The sequence below is a fragment of the Mesoplodon bidens genome (genome assembly GCF_964165515.1).
Source record: "Mesoplodon bidens genome assembly, chromosome: 15".
In the NCBI taxonomy this organism is placed as follows: Eukaryota; Metazoa; Chordata; class Mammalia; order Artiodactyla; family Ziphiidae; genus Mesoplodon; species Mesoplodon bidens.
Window position 1 is genome coordinate 84694881 of NC_138171.1, and position 18856 is coordinate 84713736.

General features: G+C 58.0%; 1 protein-coding gene across 1 annotated transcript in view; it reads right to left on the reverse strand.

The window, feature by feature from the left end:
* Nucleotides 1–293: 293 nt before the first annotated feature.
* Nucleotides 294–18856, reverse strand: part of FOXK1 (forkhead box K1) — a 69278-nt gene continuing 50715 nt past the window's right edge. Inside the window, exons 3-9 of the mRNA XM_081255568.1 lie at nucleotides 12238–12394; nucleotides 11623–11769; nucleotides 10892–11085; nucleotides 9484–9650; nucleotides 9092–9376; nucleotides 8020–8244; nucleotides 294–7445 (exon numbers count right to left, since the gene is read on the reverse strand). Coding sequence (XP_081111694.1) covers nucleotides 7177–7445; nucleotides 8020–8244; nucleotides 9092–9376; nucleotides 9484–9650; nucleotides 10892–11085; nucleotides 11623–11769; nucleotides 12238–12394 — 1444 coding nt within the window. The 3' untranslated portion in view covers nucleotides 294–7176. The remainder of the gene's footprint in view (nucleotides 7446–8019; nucleotides 8245–9091; nucleotides 9377–9483; nucleotides 9651–10891; nucleotides 11086–11622; nucleotides 11770–12237; nucleotides 12395–18856) is intronic.

Sequence of the window (18856 nt, forward strand, 5' to 3'; positions counted from 1 at the left end):
AATGAAGAGTAGCCCCACTCACCGCAACTAGAGAAAGCCCGCGCGCAGCAACAAAGACCCAACGCAGCCAAAAATAAATAAATAAATAAAAGAGGAAATTGTTAAAAAAAAGATGCGAATTAGCCAATGTAACTCCTAAAACTCATTATTCTCACTCTTGCTTGCTCTCTAGCTAAAATCCTAACCTGTGATTAATCTCTCACTGTTGTATGAAGGCTTCATCTGGAGCGGTGATGGAGCACCAGAGGGAGGAAGAGAAGTCCTCAAACCTTAGTCAGCACCGTCGACCACTGTGAAATCTGAGAAAGGCACGTCATCAGCTGAACGAGGGGATGAGTCCCACGCACAAACATGAGGGAAACTTGAAGATCATGGATTTGTGACAAACCCCAAGTCAAGAGCCAGTCTGCGGCACCAACGCCCAAGCGCCCCCTTCCGGTGACTGTCAATCCAGCAGCACCCCGAAAAGAGCAGGCGGCGATTTCCCCGCAGCTGAGGGGGCGGAGCTGCCGCTCCCAAGACCACACAGAGCCCCGTGTCGTTTCTTTAATATATAATTTTATTTCTGGTTATAGAAACAAATGCTAAGAGGAGAAACAAAACTTCCCCATCCACATACAACAATTTAATAGATAAAAGAACAGTTAAAATGAATGAGAAACAAAAAGTAGAAATTTTAAACTTTGTTATAGCTTTAAAACATTAACGTCTGGTACAATTAGAAATCACATTCAGATCTCAAACTTAAAAAAAAAAAAGTATGGCTCCTTATTAAAAAAATACTGTATCCCATTTGAAATGAAAACGCAGGCCGGCCCAGCTGCGGTGGGCCCCGCCCCATCCTCTCGTTCCCGGGCCGGGGTTCGAGCCGACCCTCCTGGGTGTCCCACAGGCCCGATCACACTCACAGGTGGTGCAACTTCCCATCCAACGCTCTGGGACCTAATTCACTGTACAGGATACCACCACTTTTTAAAGCACTGATGATTAAACATGTTGTGAAAAATACTCTAGACAACCACCATAAAAAAAAAAAAAAAAACCACTCACACACAGACACGCCCCTAACAACACCCGCCCCCCCAAATGATCTTTACAGGAGAATTCTCAGTCAGATAAGAAGGAACGATCCGTGCTGGGTTTAACCCTCCCCCACGTGCGCCAAGCTGCCCAAGGTCAGGGCCTGAGTGTAAGCCACGAGCAGGGACACACTTTCTTCTTTCCTCCCGGATCCCCGTCCTGAGCTAGAAATCGAGCCAGGTCAGTTCTGGGCTACCAGGTACTCAGAAAGCCCTTCTGGAAGGAAGCTGGGAGGGGAGGAGGTCAGGTCCAAACTTAAAGTGTTGGGAGTTTTAAATCCTATTTTAACTGATCAAAAAAATTTTTTTGGACCAGTTAACCCAGAAATTTGGAGGCCAAGATCGTAAGAGGCCACAGGTGTAGTTCGATCCCCTTTAGGCGAATTAACTTCAAGCACAAAAAATCCATTTCAGAGTCACAGGCCTCATTCCAGCTCAGCCAATATGTTCAGAATTTGGGGACAGGTCACAGCACTCCTCGTGGCTCTGGGCAACAGCTCAGAGGAGCAAGTCCTATTACTGCAGGTAAGAAAACCTTTACACAGGAAGCACAGAATCTTTTTAAAGTGTCAGACCACTGGAACGTTAACCCCGGGGGGCGGGGGTCGCAGGTCTAAATGGCCATGTCCCTCTCAGGTCTGGCCTCCCCTGCACTTTTTACTGTTTCTGACACACAGTAAACCACCAATAAATATTTGGACGAATCAAGTGAGCCAACGATTCCGGAAAAGATTCTCAAATAAAGAATAATGAATTAGAATTCTTCCAATTCTACCTTGACTCTTAAAATAACTGGGTTGGGGCAAAAAGGCGAGAGTAGTTTGGAGACCTCTCACGTCTCCCTTGGACGCGAAAGGGAGACTAAAACCCGCAGGCATAAACTGAAGACACCCTGGCTCATCCGGCCGCGGGTGCGGGCCCCGTGCAGCCAGCTTTTGGCACGTCAGCCCAAGTAGAGAAGCGTGTCTGCTTCATCTTCTCTCGACCTCTTCCCAATCGCTACCAGCATGGTAAGCAGGTACAAGGAATGAATGAAACCCTCTGAGTGGGGCTCCTCCCTGGAGAGAAAGAGAGAAGCCTAGAAACAAAGTGACTGCTGCCTTCACTCTCTTCTAAAACACTGAGCAGCGAAAACCGTGAGGGAGAAGAAAAGACACTGAGGGTCCTGAGGCTCGCTCACTCGAAGAGTTCTTCATTCCAGCCCCGCGTGAGAACACAGCACCAGCGCCCTGCTCCTGGCCAGGGGCCAGTCTGCAGGCCGCCTCCCATCAGCAGGCCACAGGGTCACCGTGCTGCTCGGGGCGGGAACAGGGACAGTTTTCCCGACAGATCAGACCTCCACTCGGATGTGATGGGGACACGGGGGTCTCGTCACACCTAGAGGCACGAATCCTTCCAACCTCTCTCTTCTGCTGAGTCGCCCTGTGCCCCCGGAGCAGGCACGGGGGGCGGGGAGGGGCGGTGGTGGCGCAGCAGGACGCGGTCTGATGGCAGGAGGGGACCGTCCCTGCGGAGGCAGGGCTGAACTGCGGCCTGAGCCCGGCTGGGAGGCCTTCTGCAGAGACGCCCCCGACAGCCCGGCGGTGCTGGGGACACGACAACTCGGCAAGTGACCGTCCTTTCTTTGCAGCATAAGAGCAAAACTACTTTCCCTAAACACACTCGGCAGACGGCCCGTTTTCTATTTCCGTTCGGAGGAAATGCTGGTGGTGTGTCACACACCCTGCGCTGCAGAGCGGCTGAGACTCCGGGGCTGGACAGAGCGGGTGGCCGCTCTCTGCAGAGACCCTCACAGTCGGCCAAGGTCACCCGAGGGGCCGCGCGGTTACCGATGGCCGAGGACACCTGCAGGCGTCGGGCCCAGACCCGCCGCCCTTGGACCCAGAGGGAGCAGCTTCTGGTGGTAAAAGAAAACGCGAGAAGCGGGGCCCTGACAGGAAGGGCGGGCACACACGCAATGGCGAGAGCTGCGTCCTGAGCATTTTGAACCCTAACGCGGGAAGCAAGGCCTCGAGAAAGGAACCTGTGAGATGAGAGTAATTTCTAGAACATGGGGAAGCAACCTGAGGACCATGGACAGAAACCACTGCTGTGCCCACCGCACCCCAGCCCCGGGCCTCCCTCCCTCCCTCTCGGGCCCTCCCACCTTTACAGCAGCACGTGTGAATGGTTTAAATGGTGCTTTTATTAAACACCATCGTCTCTCTCGGCAGAGGTATCATGAGGGCGGCTTCGAGCAGCCGTGGAGAAGCCACTTTCACTGTCAGCCATGCGGGGACGGGGCCTCGGTTTAGCAACTCTGGCCGTTTCTACTTGCAGAGCCTCATGATCATTTTGGGTAACTTATTCTAGAACAAGCAGCGCACTGTTTACCCAGCACTGAAGCAAGGGGCGGCCGCCATGGTCCGTGGCGCCCGAAGCCCGTTCCCGGGGGCACGACAGTCCCTCATCCCAGATGAAGCCATCCCAGGGCAGAGCAGAACTTGAGGCTTTTGGAGAAAAACAGCTCATTCCCCTGCATCAACTGTACGTAAGTCTAAACCCTAAAAGCCCCGCAAACAAACCTCTCTTCTCTAACACGCTCTCACATTTGGTCTGTTCTTTGTCTGCATAAAGGAAGAAACTGACCAAAGTAAAAAGCCAAAAAAAAATTAAGAAAAAAGTCTTTCTCCTCCTTCTGAACTCCAAGCGGCCAAGAAAGGGGTTTCTGTCCACAGAGGTCTCACAACACGCCCCAGGAGATGCACAGCTCCCTCTGAATGGTCCCCGCAGAGCTACCTTTAGAGGAAGTAAGAGCATTAGCTGAACGATGTCTGCGACCTTGAACTAGTCTTTCGCCAGGACCAGTGAGGTCCAGAGAAGGGACCAGGCAGCCGGGGGGTCCCCACAAACCCATTCCCTTCCAGCCTGAGAATCACCGATGCACGTTTAGCAACTCAGAAATCCACTTTCACCAAACTCCCACAAACAGCAAGCCCCAAACATGAACCAACCAGGCCCCGGGAGGGAGACCGAGGGCCCCCCTGCAGCGAGCGAAGTCAGAGACGACGGCGTCCGGCCTAGGGACCACCCCCCTCCACCAAGCACGACTCTGATCTCATGGGGAATGCAGGCTGTGTACGCTTTACGGACCTAAGAAGAAGTGAAGCTGGATAGACTGTCTGAGCACTGATCACAGGTTCTGCCCTCGACGGCGCTGTGACTGGGAGCTTCGCATGGGGAGAAAGCTGCAGATGGCGGACGAGGGACACTCGGTGTCCACTCCGGGGCAGCTGATGAGCTCCTAGGTGCAGCCCTTCCCACTGCCGACGCTGGACCCAACTGTCTTGAAGGAGACACTTAACTGTTTAAGAGCAGTGATTTTCGTGACTTCCTTCCTGTGCAAAGAGCATGTTTTCCTGTATCTGGCACTGGTAAAGGTGATGACTCGTCAAGCACAGCCAGACAGGTGGACCCAGGTACCCGGATAGAGAGGGAGCCGCTGTGACAACAGGGGCCCAAGTGCCCTGCCCCGAGCCGCACCCGCCTGGCTGATCCTCTGTGCAGATCCCAGCCCCTGGGTGCCCTGAGGCTGCAGTGACAGGACCATCAGGCCAGGTCGACTTGCTTGCGCTTCCTGTCCCAGCCTCAGCTGGCTCAGCGCACGTGCCGCAGTGCATGCTTGTGGCGGGCCAAGGCACCGGGCCCTGAGGGCGGCGGCTCCCGTAGCTCTGGCCTGCCGCCCTTGCTCCCGTGGACGGGTCTGGCGGGGGGAGGGGGTGTGGAACCATCTGAGGACATCGGCGACCATTCCGGCCACGACGTGCATCTTCCCTGGGGAGCTGGCCACTCCTGGGCCCCGTGGCTACCAGTCCCAGGACAAGTGCTGGCGGGAGCCACGCATGCCATCTGGTCAGGTGACCAAAGGCCCATCCGGAAGCATACCATGAACCTGGAGTGGTAGGTCCCCCGAGACCGGGCTCCACAGGGTCCCTTCTTCTCCTTCCCAGGAGGAGCGAAAAAGGCACAAGCTCTCCACGTGGCAGAATGTCACCGAAGGATACCCTGTCCTGTCTCCCTTCCAGTTCCGGTCACCCCCCGCCCTCCGCTCCCTTCTCCCTGAACCACGGCCAGAATAAACAGTGGGATCGCCGCTGATGACAGACAGAAACTAAAGAACCTCAGAAATCAGGAAAGCACAGGGTCAGGGCCAGACTGGCCAGACCAGGCAGTGAGGCCCGGAGCTGAGGGCGTCCTGTGGCCTCAGCTGTCCTGGGCATCTGTTCTCCGTGGGGGGCGCCAGCTCTCCCTAGGAGGGCAGCCCGCGAGCAAAAAGCCCGTGCGGGAGGCCTGCGCGGCCCCGGGACCGAGCAGCAACGAAGGGTAAGGAAGCGATGGCCACCCCGGAGCCTGGCCGAGGACCCACGGGGGCCAGGCCACCGGCGTCGGGACGCCCGCCTCGGCCTCACTCGCTCTCACACTCGCCCACACACACCAGGCGCAGCCAAAGACACAGTCCACGCGACGCAACGCACAACGTCAGCGGGGCGTGAGCGCCTCTCACCCTGGGGCGGGAACAGGGCCGAGGCGCCACCCCTCCCCGTCTTGGCCGCGTCACAGGAGAGCTCCTTCCCACGTGGGTTCAGTGCCGCGGACGCCGGACCAGGCGTTTCCCGGGCCAGGCGTGCAGGGACAACCGCGACAGCTAGAGCACCTGGCCACGCCTGGCCCTGCTGTCGGGGGCCCTGATGTGGACGGGGCTCTGTGAGGGAGGAACCGTTTCCGCCGGGGCCTCCGGAGCTCGTGTGGAAGGGCTGACGCGGGGCGCCAGGCCAAGTTGAAAGCCACTTTTCACAGAGACGTGCGTAACATTTCCTGAGAACGTTCTCCCAGCGGAGCCGAAGGACTGCGGGCTCCCCCTGCTCTGCTCACGTCTCCGGGGGGCACAGGGGGGTCCCACCGAGGCGGCGGGAGCTGCGGGCCGAGCCCAGGGCCTCCGGCGCCGCGGGCGGCCGACACGGTTCCGATGGGAAACGCCAGGCAGGCTGTCGGGCGGTGAAGACAGCGGAACCTGGTGGGCGGCCACGTGGCAGCCAGCCATCAGAGCCACCGGGAAACGGGGGCCACTCGACGTGACAGCCCTCCTGTCGAACAGCCACCTCCTTCCCCCGAGGACCAGTGGCCGCGTGTCCCCCGTGTGGCCGGGACGCAGGCCAGACGCTGCAGCCACTGGCTCAGGTGGATCTTTCGTGTGAACGGCTTGCTGCCTTGAACACCAGTCCGGGAGGCCGTCAGTCTTTCTTGAAGTTAACAGACAGGGCAGCAGGTTTATCTCCGTGGGATTAATGCCAGTAAGAAGCCCAGACCTACGGCCGCTAAACTGTCTACAGACGAAAACCGCAGAAACTGATGATCCCCTCTGTGTCTGCCTCAGGTTGACGATGAAGCCTGAATTCCGTGTTTCAACAAAACCAGAAACACTTGGGGCCCAAAGCCAAACCAGGCCCCTCCCCTCCGTCCCATTAATGCCAATACTTTCTATGTCACTTTTAGGAGAAGAAACCATAGGACAGTCTGGAATCTGGCGGTGCTGCCTTTCTCTCACCTCTTTCCAATCTCTTACAAACAGGGCTGGATCCCCAGGCCTGTGCTCTCCTTTGGAGGCCCGTATGCACCAGGCTGCATCTCTGTCCCGTCCTCGGGGCGAAGGCTGCTCTGGGAGCCTGGCTCCTGTGCGGGGTCGGGGCCGCCTGGACGTGGTCCCGGAGACGCTGAGCTACCACCTTCTCCCCACGCCCTGGACGAAAGGCAGGGGGAGAAAAGGTGCTGCTCGGGGAGAAGGAAACGAAAACAAAGAATTCCCAGAACCGTACAATCAGCTGTCTGAACGTGTTTATGGGTTTTTGTTTTAAACCAGAGAGGGGGCAGGAGATAAGACGCCGGGAGGATGAGTGTGTCCGGGTGCACGTGGACGGAGCCGTCCTGCCCGTTTGGCACTGAGCTCGGTCCGCGTGGCGCCCTCTCATCTCGGTCCCGAGCGGCGGTGGTGTCGGCCGCCTCGGCCCAGCTCCGGAACTCCTTATGGCGTGTGTCCCACTCCACCTCCACGCGGGCGACGTCACTCCCCGGTCCCGGGGCCCTGTGGGCCGGCAGCCGCAATCGCCCCGGCCTGAGTGGTCACAGTCCCCACGGGCTCCTCCACTCGGGACCTCTTGAGCTCGGGTTCCCCGGGGGGAGAAGCGGAGGGGCCGGTGGCGGCGGTGCTGGTGGCCGCCGCTGCTGCCGCTGCTGCCGGCTCCTCAGGCCCCACCTCGCGCACACGCGTGACCACCACCGGGGTGGACGAACTAGCCTGAGCCGCGAGGAGCTGCAGGGGGCTGGCGAGGGCTAGGGCGGAGGAGAAAGAGTCACGTTGGGAGGCCGGCTGGGAGCGGCGCCCGTCTGTCCTGAACACAGGCCAGCGCGGCCACACGAGGGCCGAGGGACGCAGGGGCCCAGCTCCCTGGCACGCCGGGCGCCTCTGGGCAAAGCCAGCGGCAGCGCTTGGCCGCCAGCCCCTCCCGGACCCCGGCCCACTCCCCGCCCCGGGGGCTCCATCCCTGTCTCCTCCTCGCGCTGCCGCCTGTGAGTGTGGATCCCTCTAGACACCCCGCTGGCTCCCGCCTCCCCCCGGGCAGGGCCTGCCGGCACCATGAGCTCTCCTGCGTGGCGCTCAGGGTGCCAGTGGCGTTTCACTTCCCTCTCTGACCTCTATCCCCAGCAGGGCATGAGCCCCGTGACCTGGGGATTTTGCCTGTTCCCTCGGGGCTGCCCTGGCATCGTATCCCAGTGCCCGGCACACAGCAGGTGCTCGATAAACTGAATGGATGACTGCACGAACTGGGAAAATGTTCTTGCTGCACTGACCCTGGTCAAACCACAGAGCTTAAGGCCAGGAAGTGGACGCCGGGCAGGGCCTCACCGTAAGCGCTTCCGGCTAGGCTACTCGTGGGAACGGTGTGCTTGCCGTTCTGAGTGACGGCCCGGACCGGAAGGTGGTGCTGCCCGATGGTCACTGGTGTGGCCGGCTGCAGGATGGTGACCGTGTGTCCGGGGACCCCTGGGGCCATCTGGCTGGCCACCGTCTGGATCACTCGGCTGGCGGCAGGGATGGTGGCAAACGCGATGGTGGGCTTCTCTTCCAAGCCTGCGGGGACAGCGTGCGTCAGAGCCACACTCGTGGCACCCGCGGTGGCACTCACAGGCGTCCCAGCCTAAGCCTGTCCATGTGGGGAAGGGGGCCCTGAAGCAGGGACACTGGGAAAAGACCCTGGTTCTCAACTTCCATTCCAAAACTTCCAGTGATGGAATGCTTTGACAAGATAAAAACAAGTAGTAGGGCTTTAGGAAAAAATGTAAATACCTTGCACTTTAACCAAAGCAAGTTTAATCTAAGAAAAAAAGCATATTGTTTGGAATGAAAGGATTTGCACTTGGAGCCATAACTAAGTTTTCTTTCCCCAAAACGCATGTGTCGTGAGGATGGTATTACAGAAGATGTAGCCGCTGAGATCAGCCATCAGTGGTCAGTAGGATGCTGCTTCATTCAAAAGTGTTCCCTCGAGGGTCTCTGACAGCATTGGTTGCATTTTCAACATTTACCTCATTAATTCCCTGGGATCCAGAGTTCTAACTCAGGACTTTGTTTTTTACTTTGAACGCCTCCTAAGGACCCCTGCTGGGGGTTCTACAGGACTCTTCCTTCGACTCCAAGCTGAGGCCCCGTACCTAGTTCAGGGGCACCTGGGGGCGCTGGGCATCCGAGGTGCTGCGCACAGGGAGGGAGCAGCATTTCAGAGGACGATCAGTGCTGCTTCATAGGACGCGCTTCCCGAGAAAGAGGAGTGGGGAGGAAAGGCCACAGCCCGGGAGCCACTGTCCCCCAGAGACAGCCTGGGCCCCACGCCTGGGCTCTGCAGCCCCCCTGGCCCAAGCTGACAGCTCCACCTTCTGGAGACCCACGTCCCCACCAAGGGACTGCGTGGCGAAGTTACCTCTCGCCTCACTGCCCAGGTCCAGCACGGCCGTGCCCGCCGCTTCGTGGGCAGCCCCCGCCGAGGCCTGGCTGGCGAGGATGTATCCGTTGGCGGAGCTGGCGGAGCTGGTGACCACCCTGAGCATGGTGACAGGGGGCGCCTGCTGCACCACGTGGATGGCGTGGCCCGAGGGCTGCTGGGCCGTCACTAGGGAAGCCGGCATGTAGGCGACGGGCTTGGCCACCAGATTGGGCGGTCGGGGCGGCACGGCCATGATCACCGGCTGGGCGCTGACGGGAGAGCCTGCGGAGGAGGATGCGGGTCAGCGGAGACCCCCGCGTGCCCCCTTCCTGGGTGGGGCGTGGCTCTGAGTTCCGCCACATCAGACCAGAGGACAAGACCCTTCTTACCGGGTGCGCTTTGGGAATACCGATACTCGGGAACAGAAGCTAACTTTGCCCCAAAGTCAGGGTCGTGCGGAATGGGTGAGCCCTCCCGGGATAGGCACTCTGGAGTCTGCAGGCCACTGGAACGCGGGGACATGAGCCCGGGGTGGGTGGGTGAAGCTGGGGCGCTCCTAGGAGGGGGGAGACAGGACCACAGCAGTGAGTACATACGACAAGAAACGAAGACGCCACTTATCAAAACGGGAGATGTCTCAACACCCGTGCCCTACATGCTGCCTTTGCCCAACTTTTCCCGATGCTTCTCTGTCCTCATGAGGGACTTCCGACCCTGGCACTCCGCCCGGTACACGTAACATCACCCAGCGTTTAAAGGCCCAGCGAAGGCCACGATCCAAAGTGTTTACCTCCTGAAGGCCCGGGCCAGCCTCCCAGGAAAGCGGCTCGGGCTTCTGGGTGAAAAACAGCAGCTTTGCTGGGATGGGCACCAACCTCCCCCTGGACAAATCGACACCCGGAGAGTAAAGCACATGCTGGGAGCCCAGCCGTTTTGTCTCGCACAGGTTAATAATCCACAGAACACTTCGCCTGGGTCTAAAATCGAGCATCTCGCCCAGCTCCTGCCCAGAGCACTGCCGGGATGGGCTGGACAGTAGACTCTCCCCGACCCAGGCCTAGCGGCCTCATCTGACCTGTCTGACGCTCAAACTGGTGGCCACTGGGTCACTCTCCAGCCCTCGTGTCTGTGACGGCCCTCTCACCATGAGGCTCCGAGCTCCCATCAGGGCCTTGCTAATCCGGCTTTGCTCCACCCGCAGCACAGGCACCCCTGCCTTCTCTCCCTGAGACGTGGCGCATGCCAAGCTCTGGCTGAGCTCTCCTCCTGGCCTGGGGGCTCCTTCCCCGAGCCCCACCCGCCCCAGTGCAAGTTCTACCAGCACAAGAACAGGTTCCCAACTACCAGTGTGACCTTGAGGACGGGCCCCCTTACAGACACTCTTTACGCGGGGTTCCCTGGGCAGCGCTGGACACACAGCGCAGGCCCCGTCACTATCCCCAGCTGGCCGGCGGGCTTGTCTACACGTGACAAGCGGTGTTGGTCACAGGGTTGAACTGTGTCCCCCAAAGACATACTGGGGTGCCACCCTCCAGGGCCTCAGAAGGGGGCCTTCCCTGGAGACAGGGCCTGTGAGAGGTGGTCGAGTCCGGTGAGCGGGAGGGGCCTCATCCGCCTCCGTTTCCCCCCATTCCCAACGCGCATCATCCCAGCGTCGGAGAACCGACGTGGAGGACCAGCTGCCGTGTCTGCTCGCTCCCTATCACAGGGTTGGCTGGACCTGAGCCGGTCTCTCCAAAAACCAGCGAAGAGGTTTGAGTGGCCACGGCCCCCGGAGGCGGTGGGGCAGGGACTTACCTGGACGACAGCGGCCCGAAGGGGGTGCGGAAGCAGGAGACACCCCGCTGCCTCCGCTTCCGGAACGCCTGCTCCACGAGCTTGGCCTCGGAGGCGGGGTCTATCCGCCAAAAGGACCCCTTCCCGGGCTCCTCCTGGGAGCGAGGGACCTTAATGAAGTAGCGGTTCAGAGAGAGGTTGTGGCGGATGGAGTTCTGTGGGCAAAGCAGAGGGAGTCACTGGTCACGGCGGGTCAGACCTGAGCACAGCAGCCAGGACAGCACGGCCCCGGGTCCGGGCCGGAGAGGCCTCCTCGGGGGCAGGGGGCGGCTCACTGGGGAAGGACAGGGGTTTCACAGTGGTTTTTCTTGTGAAAATTCAGCACAGGCTCACGACCACCCCTTATACAGGAAGCAAAACAGAAGGACAAGCCCTGGCCTGGGAGACGCCCAGCTCAGAGCTCGTACTGAACCAACTAGCCAACGGGACAGAGTGGCCCCGGAGGAGACCTGAGCGGCTGTGACGTGCTGGCTGTGGACAAGGCCGGCGACGGTCTGGTGAACCCACACAAGAAACCGTCTGGAAAGAGCGGGGACAGCGTGTTTCCAAGTTAGCGCAGGAGGAGCCGGAGCACCAAGTGCGGGAACGTTTCCGGACCCAAGGGGGCGCTCACTCTGGACACGGCGCGGCCGGCCGGGGAACGAGCCCCCAGCCCCCGGGGGTTGTAGAGTCGGGGCCCGGGCGCACCGCACCTGCCAGCCCTTGTCGGCTGTCCGGTAGTACGGGTAATGCTTGGTGATGTGTGCATAGATGCCGCTCAGCGTCAGCTGCCGGTCCTGCGCCGAGGAGATGGCCTGCACAATCAGCTGTGCGTAGGAGTACGGCGGCTTCGACTCGTCCTGAGGACACAGCCAGCGTGGGGTGAGCCTGGAAAGATGTTTCCGGTCCGACCCCCCCCCCCGCCCCGCCACAGGCCACCTGCTCACGGAGAAAACCCTCCAATGAGCGCGCAGATTTGCAGGGTATCCGCTAAAACCAATCCCCACGACCTCCTCTTGTTTAATCCATGTGGTTTAAGCTAGGAAGAGCTGTGTCTCCCCCATGGGGGTAAAAATTAGGTTTATTCATAGTTTAATTCTGAAATTTCTCACCTCCTCTGCAAACTGATTTAAAAACAGTTGTCAGATGGGAACGAACTAAGACAAGGCTGTAAGGCGAGAGCCTGACATTCTTCTCAGAGACTGTAATTACGCTCGGAGCCAACCCGTCCCCGTGGGCGGGACGAGGGGAGGACGAGGGAGGGAGGGACGGACAGGGACGCCAGCACCCCACGCCCGGTCACCGGCCAACGCGCCGAGGGCTGAGACCTTGGGGCTGTCCCCTCCGGACGCGTCGGCCTGCTGCTCCGAGGCGGCCTTCGCGGCGAACTCCGCCGCCAGCTGCAGGTCCGAGGTCACGTTCTGGACGAAGCGGTAGCTGGAGGACCCGGCCCCTCGGGGGCTGGCCGGGCAGGAGTTGGGGACACTGCGGAGAGAAAGGACACGTCCTGAGTTCTGACCCTGAGCTGAGAAGGTGGGCCCGGTGCTACAGGATGCCCAGACCCCCGGACGGCGCGGGCGGCCGGAGCTCATGTCACTGCCCCATTCCCACTGTCCTGACACCGCACCGAGGGCGGCCAGGGGACTTGGGCGGGTGGTGGCCACACGATGGCGCCCAAGGAGAGGTCAGGAAGCGGGGAAGCACAGTGCCCGCCTCCCCGACCGGTTCCCAGGCCCGCGGTGCCCACCCTCACGGTCAGAAGCTGCAAGCCAATCCGTGGGCGGGAAACATCGGGGCTTCCACTCTGGGTCTCAGCCCGCACGGCCCGACCTGTCTGCGGTCTGTCCCCGCTGCCCTGCAGCTGGCACAGCGGGGCCCGCCAGCCACAGGCGTGGCCCAGTTCCTGCTGCTAACAAGGGGGACTGCGGTCTTCAAGCCATGTCGAAATTTTGATTTTGTAAGTTACAAGTATTCAGAGAAAAACAACACAAGCTCTGAAAGTGGGACCCAAACCCAGGTAAAAAGTGTCCCTGCTGAGAGCTGACCGAGAGCCCGGCGTCGCCCGCCTCCTTCTGCTCTGCCCACACCTACCAGCGCCCCCGGAAGGTGCCCTCCACGCTCCCAACGCGCCCAGGCACTCCCGCCATCGTCCAAATGACAAGACGGCCCCCGAATCCCCACAAGTCAAGCTCATGTGAAAGCTCTTCGTGCCACTGTCCTGGACACACACGCAGAGCCTCCTCTCCGGCTGGGCTGCCCTCACTGGCTTCCCTGCCCAGCTCCTCAGAAGGGGGAGCCGCCTGTGGCTTTGAAGGAGGGGCTCGGGAGATAGTTACTAAACACGGGAAGGGAAGAACGAAAAAATAAAACACTGTGACTGGGAAAAACCTGGCAGTTGATATGAATGGTGAATTCCACTACAGTCGGTAATCACCCCTTTTTCGTCAGGAATCTGCTGCAATCTATGTAGAAATTTTAAGGAATCTTTTTTTTTTTTTTTTTTTGGTGGTACGCGGGCCTCTCACTGCTGTGGCCTCTCCCGTTGTGGAGCACAGGCTCCGGACGCGCAGGCTCAGCGGCCATGGCTCACGGGCCCAGCTGCTCTGCGGCACGTGGGATCTTCCCGGACCAGGGCACGAACCCGTGTCCCCTGCATCGGCAGGCGGACTCTCAACCACTGCGCCACCAGGGAAGCTTTTTTTTTTTTTTTTTTTAATTCTTGTTCTCCTCTCCTCTAGATTCCCCAAACATGGAGACAGTAAGTCCCGTGAGTATAGAAATTGTAACCAACGACCGTAAGGTAGGATGCAGTAATAAAAGCAGCTCTTTCTGAATTTCATTTTGAACGAAACATACAAAACCCCAGCTTATAAAGTAAGGTAGGAGGGGAGAGAAAGCGTCTTACTAGTAACATGCTCACACACTCAGCGTCAGGTCTTCCAAATGCACCCACCCGGGAACCAAATGCCATGGCACACAGTGGTTCAATGAAGGTGCAATGCTGATGGGGCCTGGGGGGAGGGGGTCCCTGAAGACTCTCTGCCCTGCTTCCTCCAACAACGTGGTGCTGCAGGACGTGCCAGCTCAGAAGCGCCGGTGTGCCAGCCCCAGTCCCAGACACGTTCAGCGCCCCTTCTGGACTTGCACACAAGTGAACCGAAACACCACGCCTGGCCCATGCTCTGACCACAGGGGGCGAGAACCGTCCCCCGGAAACACACCGGCCTCAGGACAGATCAGGAAATGTCCAGGTTGGTGGAAACAGACAGTGCAGGGCTTATCTGGGAAAACCTCGCTGACATCTGACCTGTGTGACCCACGGGGCACCCTGACCAGTGCAGACAACAGACAGCGACTTCTGGGCTTGGGCACTGGGGATCCATGGCCTGTCCCAAGTCCATATTTTGTAAAAGATCATAGAAAATTTATATCTGACTCTCAAAAAGCAAAACCCAGAGAAAAGTCTGTCATTCTCCACAGAATGATTTCTAGTGTTAATAATGAACAGCAGGCTCGCAAACGGGAGGAGAGGCCGGGCAGCCGCCACGCCACTTTCCACGACGCGCGCGGGCTTGTGCTGACAAACCCTTCCTGGGGAAGCGTCCGCGGGGACAGGGCACCGCCGATGCCCAGAGGGCCCAGCAGGCCCGGCCTGGAGAACGTGCGTTCGCGCACACCGCCGCACAGACCTCAATAAACCCCATTCAGCCGTCACTGCAGGCTGGCCTCCGCCCAGAGGGCTGTGCCTGGTACCCAGCCACCCTGGCGTCACACGTCCGGAGGGAAGGAGCAGAGGTGGAAGGAGGTGAGCAGGACATCTCTGGGCTGAGAACACGCGAGTCAAAGGCGGGCCTCGTGGGTGTGTGTGTGTGGGGGTGTCTGGGGGGTGTGTTCCACCCTGGGGAAACCGACCAAAACACTGAGTGTCCCCCGAGGGAGTTTCCTAGTCCTCTGCAAAGTCCCTGACAATCAGCAAAATAGGAAAGATTCCTACAGTCTAAACACACACGTTATCTCTAGAGGGGTGGGGGAGTGGAAATGCCGGGCCCCCTGGGACGCCAGGCTTCAGCAAAGAGCCGCCCGCTTCAGGGGCCCCCCAAGTGTCCGGGGTGGGGAAGTCTGATCTGCGGACGGGGTAAAGCAGCAGAAGCCAAGCAGCCTGGAACTACCCGACGTCACGTGATAAACACCGTTCTTCCCACCTTGAGGTTGAAAGTGGTAACGACGTGGAAGACGCACTTTAGGACATCAGTCACTGACCCCCCCCCAACCCCCCTTTTACGGAAAAACAACTCCTAAGTCACATTTCCATCCAGGCAAGAAGGGCCTCGGGTCAGGAGTGGACATGGCTCGTGGCTGGCCCGTCCTGCCAGCGTCTCACCAGGACAAACGTGCCGGGCCCTGGGACAGTCCAGGCCCAGAACATGACTCCTGTGACCGCCCAAGACATACCTGGAACCACACTGCACCCTGTATTCACAGCAGCCTGACGGAGATAGAGCGCCCAGGCCCACTGCGAGGGTGAGAGCCTGAGCTGAGAACAGCACATCTGACCAGAGGCCACTGTCCCCAGAGACGCGCTGACCCTCGTCCGGGCTCCTGCCGTGCCCACGGCGTGGCCCTTGCCGTGCCGCTCAGACGCCTGGCGGTCCGGTTCCGCCTGGGCCTCAGCAAAGCACGCAGGTGGGAGGCTCTGGGTCCTGCCCCTCCCGAGCCAGCCTCCTGGGAAGGAAGTCCTGCTGGTCCTGAACCAGAAACATTTTCTTTCATTGTTACTTGTTTATAAAGCGCTTCAGCCACTTAAAGAAAATCTGCTTATGGCACAATTTGCCTCAAATCGATTCCAAGTTGTAGAAGGGTTTTTCAACAGAAAAAAATTATAATTAAAAAAAAAACAAGGAAGTGGGAATGGATCTGAAATGGAGGTGGGAACGTGGGCTGCCCAGGCGTGGGGGCAGCGTGGCCCCTCCACCCTGGCCCTGTGCCTCGTTTGCCTGGATGGAGGGCAGCTGGGCCAGACAGGACACGGGAAACACACAGAGGAGGGGCTCTCGGAGGACGCCAGACGGCGGGGAGGGGGGTTGCTGGGGGGAAGGCAAAACAAAGCAGCAGGATCACAGCCCCAAAGAGGTGAAGAGGCTGTATTCACAACAGCAGGACACAATTAAGAGGACATCTGGAGAACAAGGAAATGCTTACAGTTTTTAAAAAGAGGAGAAATAAAAGTTCAATAAAGGGTGGAAGGAGAAACTTGAGAAAAGCAGAAAGCAGAAAAGAGAAAGGGACGGACAGAGGAACAACAAGGTGGGAAAAGAAGACGAGGACGCAGGGGGAGAGAACATCACAGAAGTGAGAAGATAACTTCCTAGAAAGGTAGGAAGTGAGTCTTCAGATCCAAAGGGTCCCATTAAATGTCCAGCCCCCTCCTAGGCACCCCGCTGAGACGGGGCCGGTGCTGCGGATGCCGGAGACCCAAGCCCCCCCCCGCCGCCCCCAGGGGGACACACCGTGTACAAAAGGGCCAGGATCACAGGAGCATCAGACTTCTTAACAGACACACTCGAAGCTAGAAAGCGACATCAGTTCTGAGCAAAAACGTTTCCAACCTAGAACTCTCTACCCAGGATAAACATCTATCTAGTGTGAATGGAGAATAATGACAATCTTCAGGTATGGAAGTTTTTATAAAAAAACTTACCTCTCCTGTCCCCTTCCCCAGGACTAGATGTTGTCCAGTAAAAGGAAGGAGAAGATCAGGAAAGGGAAGACCGGGGAGCTGGGAGAGAGGGGATGCCCAGGATGGGGTGGAAGATGATCCCAGGGTCAGAGGCGCCCCCTGCACCTCGGGGCCAGGCCTGGGTTCCAGGTGATGATATAAATGTGAAGGGTGTGCCAGTCGTCCCAGGTACCAGGAGATCAAACCAAACAGAGAAGGGGCCGCTGTAACTCCCGGGAGCGCAGGCCGGGGAGAGGCTGAGCAGTGTGACCGTCACACAGCCGCACTGAGGCCATTAACCGACACTTCTGATGTGATCTCGTTGGGCTGATGGGGTGGGAGGAAAAGCCAAGTCCTTTGTCCCACAGGAAGTCAGTGTATGATGATCTGAAACTGGGACACCAGAAGGTGAGTAGGTGCCGAGGGGCGTGAGGACAGGCTGGGCGTGGCCAGGGGCTGTCTTGTCATCACCAGCCCTGCAGAATCTTCTGCTTTCTGAGATCACATGCACATATTACTTTGATATGAATAAACCTTTAAAAAACACGAATGAAATCAGTACCACCTCTCTCCCTGTGGGCACCTGCTGAACGCGCAGCCCAGCCGTTCTACCCGCTCTGCTGGAGAAGAACCTGTCTCCCATCTGCAAAGTGGGGCTGGCAAGGCTGTGACACCACACGGCAATACCACACAGGACCACCGTGGAGGTGAACGGATGGACTGAGCTCCCAGCCCACCGCACAGGTCCAGCGTGTATGTCAGAGACAGCTCTATTTTTTTTTTTTTTTTTTTTTTTTTTGTGGTACGCGGGCCTCTCACTGTTGTGGCCTCTCCTGCCGTGGAGCACAGGCTCCGGACATGCAGGCTCAGCGGCCATGGCTCACGGGCCCAGCCGCTCCGCGGCACGTGGGATCCTCACGGACCGGGGCACGAACCCATGTCCGCTGCATCGGCAGGCGGACTCTCAACCACTGCGCCACCAGGGAAGCCCACAGCTCTATTTTTATCACTGTTCTTAAAATCTTGTGGCTCACGACCCTAACAAGTGTATTTTAACGAAAATAATCAAACCTGAGGGTTCCATGGCCTCAGCACGGACCGTTTAGACACTTCAGAGAGGTGATTTCAGACCCAGGAAACTAAGAAACTGGAAACAGCTGCCTGGCCCTCGGTGGGGCACTGGTCAACCAAATATAGGACACGTCAAACAGTACACTGTGCAGCCACGAGTGATGCAGTGACACGGAAAGGAGCCCGAGACACAGAGGGACAGGAGAAAAAACAAGCTGCAGGACATTCTGAGCTCCAAGGGACCTTTCTGGGGAGGGGTCACAAGTACTGACACCCGTCAGACAAGCTCTCGGGCATGTTCAGAGAAGATGCACCTGCAAATATGGACTTCTCTCCAAGAAGGTCAGTGCACGATTTTTATTTTCTGAAACATTTCAATTTTGTAGAGTGCACATATATTGTAATATTTCTGTAATCCGGGGGAAAATAAAGGGAAAGAGAGGCCAGTCTCTTAAGAACACCTGTGCTCGCTAAGAGACACTCAGTGCTGTGAAATCCTGGGACACTATTTTATTTTATTTTATTTTATTTTATTTTATTTTTATTTATTTATTTATTTATTTATTTGTACATTGGAAATAATACTTTATTTGAGGACTGAATAAGAGATTAGTATGCACTGCCTGACAGAGTGCTGATTAGATAGCAGACATTCAACATACTTCTCTCTGTACCCCTACTGCTTTTTTTTTCACTCATATCCAACATGGCCAATATTTGTATTTGGATATTTCAACTCCAAGACTCTTTACTTTTAGTGAAATTGGCCTTGCTTTCCAGAACGTTCCCTCCCCCCCCCTTTTTTTTTTTACAACTTTATTGGAGTATAATTGCTTCACAATGGTACTGGGACACTATTTTAAAAGGTTAACTCATTTATGAAACACACCTTGTCCCAGTGAGAACAATAAGCGAACAGGCCTGAGCCCAGAAGTACCAGGTGCATCTCCGAGCAGAGGGCAGATCCGGGCGGGGGGCCCATGCCTCCCTCAGGTCCTCCTCCAGGCTCTGCCTGCTTCCGGAAACCCAGAGCCGCAATCCGGAAAGGAAGGGCTCTCGGCGGCAGGGCACCAGGCCGGGCCTCGCCCAGAAGGCACACCCAAGAACACACTACTTGGCACCCATGCCCCGAAGATGTGCCCGAGAGCAGGGAAACAGCT